Here is a 9,929-nt window from a genome sequence, read left to right as displayed (position 1 = left end):
TCTGGCAGAAACCTGCACCCCACCCTCCACCCCCCTCCTGCACAGGCAGAGGCTGTACTCACACTGATGTCCTGGGGGCCTGTGAGGGACGACGAGGCCGGGGGCTGGCACTGTTCTTAAACGCCTACACCAACCATGTAGATACACAGTGTGCAAGCTGCTATTCTGAGCGCTGCATATAATTTGGCGTTACGTCCTCATGGCATTAACTTGTAATCTTAATTAATTCATGAGCATTTGGACACATTTTGTAAGCATGTGTGATGTTTCCAGCGATATATCACACAGCAAGTGTGTAATCGCCGCTTTGTGATGCCCAGAAGGGAGAAAAAAGGGATGAAGCCAAATTATGAAATGCAGTTATACACCTAATTTTATTCTATATTAACTCATTTCCTGAGAGGAACAGAGTGAAACGAGGCACTTCTTACATTCATTTCCCCTCCATTTTTACACTTCTTCAATATGTGTTTGCTCAAATGCTGTAGGTAAAGGAGCAGGACGCTGCTTCCATCTGCTGGTAACAGTTATGTACATTCGTCCGGAAAAGTAATGCAGGACTTCCACTGTAATGAGAACACAAGCGCTCGTGCAGTCATCTGAATTTGACTGTGATATTGTGACATCTAAGCATGCAAATTCAGAGAGCATCTTCACCAAACTGCACGCTACAAATAGAGAAAAGAAATACACTGGAGATGTCTCCAGGGAATACTAATCACATTTTCCAATTCCAAACTACATAATGGGGGAATCCAGTTTACAGCTGGATATTGCACAATGAACCTGTTAATGTACATGTAGCTGGACTGTGGATTAGAACGGCCAGAAAACCAAGCCATGTTCACAAATGTCACCAGAAAAAGTTGGACAGGGTAGGTATGACAAAAAAAAAATTCTTAAAAAAGAAAACTAATTTAATACTGGCTGTCTACACCTTGAAAGTTGTCCTTCTGTAACACTGCACTGCCTCCCAGCACAGAGGCTGTTATTAGATTAGGCTGGAAGTCCTGGTCTGACTCCTTGCATGTACGAATTTCCAGTAAAGGCTGGATCTTCTCCAGCGTGCATGATGGCATGACAACAACCATGGACGGTATAAAAGATGGACTGCACTGTGACGTCACTAATTACTTAGTCAAGTTCTGACTCTTAGAATGAGCATAATCGACTAAATAAATTTGATGTTTATTAAACTTATCAGTAAAGCGCTTACTGAGGTCAGAACAGTCGGGTGTTTTCTACAAGAAAAAGACTTTGTTCAACTGTAGGTGTTCCCCTCTAGTGGCTGGGAGGTGCTTTGCTTTGGCTTCAGTTTTCCAGACTTGCAAACTGCTGAAAGTCAGCTTGTTAAATGGCAGCAATTTATCCTTTTTGCTGACTGTCCTCCATCAAGCGCCTCACACAATTACAGCAGAACTGTGGTTTGACAGTTTTGTGCTTTGACCCTGAGGTACACCACTCTGTGAAAGGCCAGCATACCCTGGTCCCTCTCCTGACCTTGTGTACCTTCTGGTTCGGTCTTTGCCTGAGAACCAGCTCTGATCATCAGATCACAAATGGCCTCTTTTAATGTATATGCTGATAATTAGTTTTCAAATGCTGGATTATAAGTTTCTATATATGATTCTGTTTTTACCTGTTCTTCTAAATTTGAGAATCACCAGTTTAATCACGTGACTAAATGATGTGGCTGTGGCTCAGGAGGTGGAGTAGGTCCTCAACTAATTAGAAGGTTGATGGTTCAACCCTCTGCTGGTCCAGTCTGCATGCCAAATTATCCTTGGCAAGACACTAAACCTTGAGTAACTTCCAGTGCCTTCACTGGGGTGTCAATGTGAGATAGAAAGTGCTAAGGTGAAGGAAAAATGTACTTGTATGAATGAATCAGGCTTAAAGCTCCATATAAGAACCAGATCATCAATCATTTGATCATCTGGACATGAAGAAAAGGCCTAAGAATTCATTTCTGAGTTTCCCAAGATGAAAACACAGCAGAACACACAGGGCAGTAAATGCATCTTTGTTTTCCTGATTTTATTTTGCACACTTTTTACTGTACAATCAATCTCGGACTTTTTTCTTATCTTTACAAAGTAACAAAAAAAAACAGAATCTGTTTCAAAAAATAAACTGTTGATTTTTAATATGTATTTTAAATATTTTTGCATAAAGGAATACACAATAAAATGAGAACTCCAGTACAGTCTAGCTTTCTACTGATCTATATTATACAGTGTAACACACTTGTTCCTTCACACGTTTCATAATACTATTATTAACACATGGAGATATATATATATATGTATATATATAGGAGTGGGACACATGAGGAGACACATGTCATGCTGTGTTTAGACAACGACCTGTAGAATTTCGACAGTGTTTGTGAGTTTGTGTTGGGGACAGTCTGACTTATTACGGCCTCCTTTCTCTGCCGCGCTCGTTTTGTCGCCGTGTTCGGGCTGGCCGCTCTGTTGGTGGCCAAATTCAAAGCTGATCCTGAGCTCTCCCACGTGACAGCGAGGGAGAACGTCTGGGATCCAGTCAATCACAAACGGGCAGGCCTCCTTCTGATCTGCTGCTCCTGCTCGAGAAACAGCAGCGTAAACATGGCTGTGCAGGCTGACTTCAGGTGTAAAAGAAGAAAAACTAAAGAAAAAAATATAAGATACTCACCAACTTTGAGGAAGGTGCGGAGCTCCATTGGTCGTATCGCCTGCGGCCGATCTGACTTGCATCCTTCTAGTGATTCCAACTCAGGCGGAGGCTCGGGGCAGCGAAAATGTGAGTACGAACCGTCTGCGTTTTTCACAAAACTCTGAGTGACCTCCAGCGGCAGCTGTTGGGCAAGACAAGAAGAAAGAGGTCTGAAGTTGTAAGAAGAGGTCTGGGGTCTGCCAAAAAAACACTAATGAAGATCTTTCATGAAAGAAATGCTGTGTGATTTTATTTTATTTTTAATTTATAGATGCGAGCGTTTACCTCAGGAGTGTCAAAGATGCGTTTGACCTGCATCAGATTGGTGATGTGCCAGGTGTACTTGGAGTAAGAGGTCTGAGGAAGTCCATCGTTTCTCACAAATGCTGACATTCACACAAATAAGACAGAGACACAGAGAGGGAGACGTATCGCATAAGTACGAATTTCTGGGCTTGTTTAGCTGGAAGTACCCAGATTCACAGGAGACATTCACAGTTACTGCAAAGGGTTACAAGAGGAGTAACGAGGCGATGAAGGCAAACTTACTGCCTTTCATTTTTTGAGTATTTTCTTTTCTCTTTAATGATTTGTGAGATGATAAAAATGACCTCCATTGGCTTGAAACTTAAAACAATTTGCAAGGCTTTTGCGTGGCTGCGTTACGATGGTTCATGAGTCACTAGTTTAATATCTGCCATTGTGCTGTAATTTGTAAGATTATCAAGTACTTTCTGGGTGACGAACCAGAACGTCGCTGACATAGTTTGCATCACAATTCACAGGTTACTGCCTGTAAAATGATCATTATGATCTTAAGCACAATTTGGGCAAAGACCCGTTACATGATAATTGTGTGCACCTAAATTCCGACATCACTCTGTTCTGAAGTAGCGAATCTTGTGACCTGTGAACACACGGACACCTCAACCTGGGATAAGCTCATTGGTTCTTTTCCAGGATGAGCTACACAACGCTAGACTCGCATCGCCTGGATGCTCAGCTGTGTGGTTCTGATTTCTGTCTTACTTAAAGCCTAATATGTTCCCACCTGTTGTGAAGTTAGGCAGTCTCCTCTTCTTGGATCCGAGCGACAGACGCTGCTGCAGAGCGTTGAAGAACTCCTGAGGAATGTGGTAGACCAGAGGCTCTGGCTTCCCTGATGGGGAAAAAAAAAACTGTTTTTTTCTGTGCGCAGTGAGAAATTTAAAGCCTGTCATGTTGCAGAAACATGTACTGTGATCAAGTTCCATACCATAGTACCATATCACCCCAGACTGCAAGCTTACTTGTGATTCGTAGGAGATTTAAAGGTAGAATGGGAGAGCCTCCCCCATTCTACTTCTTCTCTCTGTTAAAAGGAAGTTCTTCCTCCCTACTGTCGCCAAATGCTTGCTCATTAGGGAGTCATCTGATTGTTGGGGTTTTCTCTCTCTCTCTTACTGTAGGGTCTTTACCCAAAGTGCCTTGAATTGACTGTTGTTGTGACTTGGCGCTATATAACTAATAGTGAATTAAACTGTCGATGTAAACATAGTCGATGTAGAGAGTTTGTATGTTTTCACTGAATAAATTAAATAAAATGGGGGCCACTGAATGGCTACCCTGAGGTACCCCTGAGCAAGGTACCGTCCCTACACACTGCTCCCCGGGCGCTGGATTGGCTGCCCACTGCTTCAATAGAGTGAATGGGCGAAATGCAGAGAGTAATTTCCCTACGTGGATCAATAAAGTATATATCATTATTATTAAATTACATAAAATTAATTAAATCGTTTAATTTTGTTTTACAGCTCTGCAATAAGCAACTAGAAACTGATATTTTCATCAAAAGCAGAATAATATTTGTGTTTTGTTACTACAACTGTGTGCTCCCCAGTTCATCGATTTAAAATGTGTTAACAGCGTGTTTGCGCTGCCCCCTGGTGGTTAAATACAGCAAGTACAGCATATTTAACAATTAAACGAGTGAACCGTTCCAAATAAAGGTTCTTTGCATCATTAATTTTTAATAATCTGTTATGTTGTTCATGTTGATAACTTGGAAATACATTTTTGTTGTAGCGATTTTCTTCTTACTGATTTATGGTTTCACTGGATGTAAAGTAACTAAAACATTTATGAATTATGACCAAAAAGGTGACAGCTGCAACAGAAGAGCAACATGGAAGACCCTGCGCAATTATTGGTCAAAAAAGTGAAAGGAGGGTGAAAGTGTTTATTAAGTGTTGGCTAAAGTTTCATATAATGAGATACTATCTCTGTATCTGACCTGTATCTCACTGTATATCTGCATACTGACAATAAAGACATTCTATTCTACAAGCAAATGAATAAGAAGTCTCTGTGAGACAAAAACTCAGGCTTCAGTCTGCTCCAAACACTATGTTTCAAGAACTTTTTTCTACTCGTGGCTCGGTATGATGTCAAACATGAGGATATTTTCTATGTAAAAGTCTCCATTGTACCACCGGAGACAGGTGACACTACTCTCAAAGACGCAAGATTTCATGGTCTAATTTGTTGAAAATACTTTCATTTGAATCGTTGTTTCAACTTTACCATCACACTGGTAGTGCATGGCCAGGTGGATCCTCTCTGTGACACTCGCCAGCCACTGATGGAAGCCCATCGTCACCGTATGCTCATCCACGGCCTGAGTGCTCCCTGAGACATACAAATATTTAGTCTTCAAATCAGATTAAGAAAGAATCCAGACATTTTCCTGAACTAAATGTTAGAATATGCTACAACTGTTATAATATCTTCTGTGTTCTTTTTGAACAGTGGATCAGGGTAAGTCCTGCAAGATTAGATAGATGAAATGACAACCACAGAGAGAGACGTCTGAGGAGATGTAAGGTTCTTTAACAGACACACACAAGAGAGGGGGAAAGGCTCCAGTGGTGAGACAAGGCAAGGAGGTAGCACCTGGAGCCTTCGGCCCACCAGCACCAGGGGCTCTCCTGTGACCAGCTTTCCTTGGGCAAGAGGCCGACGCTCCCTCCTTCCCCACCCCAGAGAGAGAAGCCACTGAGAGGGCTTCACAGAGGCAGCAGGAAATGACAGAGAAAGATAAGACAGGAAGAGAAGTGAGGACAACAGCAGATTTAGAGCAACATCGATGAGCACAATGATTTGTGCTCAGTTTTTCAGAAAGAATTACGATCAAACCACCAGAGACAGATTCATCCAGGTGAACCTTCTTGGCTCTGGGATGAGAGCCGACGGGTTCAGCCTGCTGCAGAGGTTTCTCACAGGGACTGATTGTTCTACCCAAAACTTTTTGCTGCAAGCCTGAAAGGAAAACCACAAGGAGAGGGACATGCTAAGACATGTGATCAAGCATGAAGGAACAGTTGGCTGAGCTGCATTTGTGGCCAGGAGTAAAGCCGTAAGCTGGTCTGTGGTGTTTTTTATACATCTAGATTGTTTTGGTGTTAGAAACCCAGTCTTGGAGATATCGGCTGTAGAGACATCTGCTTTCTCTTGACTATGTTTAGGTTAAATGGATCTTGGGGAAAAAAAGCACAATGAAGAGCTTTTTCTTGTGATAGAGTGACACAACTATGCCATGCTCAAAGTCTTCTCCCATTCTGATGCCCAGTTTGAATGTCATCAAGTCACCTTCGCTGAGTCACTGCCATATGATTGCCTGATCAGATAGTTTGTGTTATAGAGCAGTTGAACAGGTGTACTTCCGAACAACTGAAATATATGGATATTTCTTCAGTACTACAAGTCGAGCCTTCTGGTTTCATTGCATTCAAGAAAGGCAGACATACCCACAGCTCAGGGCAACTCACACCAAAACGATCAGAATTGATTTAAAAAAAAAAAAAAAAAACCCACTACAGGTCAGAGAAAAAATGTGTAACTCTGATTTTCGCCAAGTCTCTTAGTAAACATCATGTGCATGTACATTCAATTGCTGTTTTTTTTTAACAGTATTCCTCTGCAGCCCTACAAAATGACAGGTTATTATCACTAATGTATGTATGTATGTATCTTTTTGCTTGTTGAGAAGTTTCACAAATAAAGAGACTGGATTCAGTACTCTTGTCTGACAACACTTGAGTACTAATGTAATCCCAGTCTACTGCCAGGTTCTTTCGAAACTGGTTGAAATCAGCTGGGTTGCCGTACCGCTGGAGGCGTAGTTGAGGAAAGCTGAAAACTCTGAGGCCAGCTTCTCGTCGCTTGCAAATGCACACACGCAGGCAAAGAAGTGAAGGCAGGGCTGCAAAGTGAAAGAGCTGGGAGGCGGCTGAGAGCTTCTCGTGTTAACCTGGCAGGCACAGTGAAAAATGCTTCTCTCGCTCTTCAAAGCCTCTGATGACGCCCCCCCTGCGCCTACAGTCAGATGCAGCAGCCCCAGTGGATGGTGTGAGTCCGTGTGACACTTCACCACCAGCGTGTCTTTAGAAACGCGCTGCACCAGGGGCCCCGGAGACTCCGTGGCCAGCCGCCACAGCTCTTCTTTGACTTGATCTGAGGCCTTCAAACCCTGCAGGACTGAACTTTTGAACGTCAGTGGGGTGGCACGGCTGCGACACTCTATGGCTTGTTTGATGTGGACACAGAGGCTCTCGGAGGACTGTTTGGCTGCAGGGGACTCGCCCTGATTCGATCTTTGGCCCTGTTTGCAGGAAGGCAAAAAGCAGCGGCCCAGGTTGATGCGGGTGAGCAGGGTGGGGCCATCTCCAGTGGCGATCGCAGTATCCGTGGGAACGAGTTCCACAAAGCCACACTGTGTGCCTGTGACCCCTCTTCCCCTGTGACATACCGAGAACACCTGCACACCTCCGCCTGAGCCACTGCCCAGGACCCCTTGTCCCTCCTGCTCTTTCCCACCTCTCACCTCACTGTCGATTATAACTTTAACCACCTCCACAGCACATTTCCTGCTGCTTCTGCCCGTGGATGAAGCATTCCGGAGGGACACCCCACAGGCCTTGTTCTTGCAGCTGAGCCCACGGGTGCCGTTGTAGACCCCACACTGAGGACACTTGCGAATACCCCGCAGGGTGGCCCTTCCCAGGTTGGAGAGGAAGGCAGGAGTTGCGGCTGAGGACTTTCTGCTGTCTCTCTGTTTTGCTGCCAGGTTGGCCTGACTGGTTAGAGTCTGTGGAGTGGGGGTTGACAGGACGCTTGAAAAGGAGCAAACTTCAGTTTCCATTGTTTTTAGGAGGACATGAAGGGATTCAAACCTTAAAAAAATTTAAAAAGAGGGAAAATAAAATGTACACGTGCATTAAGAATAAAGGGAGCTGTGACTAAATGTTACCAGTAAAACAGTCTATTTTTGATTTATAATAGTATGAAACTTTAATTGAAATAACACTCAGCCTTATTCATTCTACTATCGTTTCATTGCTTTTTTAAAGTGCTTTATCATATTTCTGTTTAACCGCTACAGCACCTCTCTATAAACAAACCTCCTATCTTACATATGGTCTTTACGTGTGTGAATGTCCAAACTACCTATAATCTGCCTCTTTTGGTCAAATCCAGCTCAACTCAAACCTCCAAAACCGCCTCGACCGTCGCCATTGCTCCTTACATCCCGACACCCGCATTGCGCCTGTAACGACACTCCCTATTGGCCGGAGACGATCACGTGGTGTAGAAAGGCGGGGACAGAGCGGTTGACTAGAGCTCAGGGCTCTAGGAGGGGACGGCCTCAGGAACATTGGCTCATGGGGGCTGTAGTTATTTTGAACTGGCTGTGACGCTTGTGTTGATGAGGCTTTTTAAGTTGTTTTCTTGATCATGTTGGTTTTCACATGAAATTAAAGGGCGCCAAATATTTATTAAAGTCCACTTAAAAATATATAGCAAGTGTGTGTTTTAACGTATATTTTATTTTGTTGTATAGCTTTCATATATATATATATATATATATATATATATATATATATGTGTGTGTGTGTGTGTGTGTGTGTGTGTGTGTGTGTAGTTAGTTCGTTTTTTAATTGGTCTGACAAAAAAGCCAAAGGAGTTTACATGTGTTTCCCATGTGGATTGCAGTTAGTGGGATTTGGTAAATTGCGGATTCAAAATTGCCCATAGGGATGAGTGCAAATGTACACTGATCAGGCGTTACATTATGACCACTGACAGGTGAGGTGAATAAGACTGATTATGTATTCATTCATTATTAGAGAGCAAGTGAACTTTTTGTCCTCAAATTTTTATGGGCTATAAGCAGAAAAAAGTGGAGATATCATCTGAATTTCAGGAGCGGGACCACTCCTCCTTCACCCCCCTCTGGGCTCAGGCTATAAAAGCTCCCCTTCACCAATACCTGCTGTTCTCATTTTCATCCTTTTCTTCATTCACTTCTCATTAGTACATGGGGATCTGCCCGGCCCAGGAGCCATTGCCAGTCCCCTTCAAGGCCTTCCCCAAACCACAGCACCAGTTCATACTTCCTCATCGCCCATCGTTACTGAGGATGTGGTCCCAGCTACTGAAATGGGCAAGTGTCAGGATCTTGCGAGTTTGACAAGGGCCAAATTGTGATGACTGTAGACGACTGGGTTAGAACGTCTTAAAAACTGCAACTCTCGTGGCGTATTCCCGGTCTGCAGTGGTCAGTATGTATCAAAAGGGCTCCAAGGAACAGTGAACCAGCAACAGGGTCGTTGGTAAACAAAGCTCGCTCATACACGTGTTGTGTATCTATATAAGATCCCATAGTTGACAGTGCATGACAGAGCACAAAAGAAGACATGAAATCTAAAGAATTGTCTGTAAACCTCTGAGACAGGACTGTATTGAGGCACAGATCTGGGGAATAGTACAGAAACATTTCTGAAGTGACTGCTTAGTAAAAGGCACATGATCGTTCATCTGGAGTTCAACAAAAGATACCTGAAGTGCTCTCAGATGAGAAACAAAATTCTCCAGTCTGATGAAACACAGATTGCACTCTTTGGCCTGAATGCCAAGCATCATGTCTGGAGTGAACCAGGCACCACTCATCACCTGGTCAATTCCATCCCTACAGTGAAGCATGGTGGCAGTAGCATCAGGGTGTGGGGATGTTTTTTGTCAGCAGGAATTAATTGGGATACTAGTTGGGGTTGTGGGAAACGTAGATGACAGCTGCAATGTACAGAGACATCCTTGATGATAAACTACTCCGGTGCAGAGGTGAAGGTTCATCTTCTAACAGAATAACAACCTTAATCACACAGTCAAGATAACAAAAGTGTGGATTCCTG

General features: G+C 43.4%; 1 protein-coding gene across 5 annotated transcripts; it reads right to left on the bottom strand.

Annotated features, from left to right (window-relative positions):
* Window positions 1-543: 543 nt before the first annotated feature.
* Window positions 544-8,536, bottom strand: c7h2orf42 (chromosome 7 C2orf42 homolog). Of its 5 annotated transcripts, XM_085168902.1 has the most exons (9): window positions 8,185-8,536; window positions 6,847-7,910; window positions 5,878-5,997; window positions 5,632-5,742; window positions 5,263-5,367; window positions 3,752-3,859; window positions 2,986-3,086; window positions 2,680-2,842; window positions 544-2,590 (listed from the first exon to the last, which is right to left on the bottom strand). In XM_085168902.1, the coding sequence occupies exons 2-9, from the start codon at window positions 7,877-7,879 to the stop codon at window positions 2,355-2,357; spliced, it is 1,977 nt and encodes a 658-aa protein (XP_085025028.1). In that variant the 5' UTR covers window positions 7,880-7,910; window positions 8,185-8,536; the 3' UTR covers window positions 544-2,354. The 5 variants fall into 5 exon arrangements, with proteins under 5 accessions (XP_085025028.1, XP_085025026.1, XP_085025029.1 ...); XM_085168903.1 differs by lacking the exon at window positions 5,632-5,742 and having other exon boundaries at window positions 545-2,590; window positions 8,185-8,535; XM_085168899.1 differs by having other exon boundaries at window positions 546-2,590; window positions 5,632-5,997.
* Window positions 8,537-9,929: the final 1,393 nt, after the last annotated feature.

Source organism: Neolamprologus multifasciatus, chromosome 7 (genome assembly GCF_963576455.1).
Source record: "Neolamprologus multifasciatus chromosome 7, fNeoMul1.2, whole genome shotgun sequence".
NCBI classification, from domain to species: domain Eukaryota; kingdom Metazoa; phylum Chordata; class Actinopteri; order Cichliformes; family Cichlidae; genus Neolamprologus; species Neolamprologus multifasciatus.
This window is presented reverse-complemented; position numbering and strand designations above follow the sequence as displayed.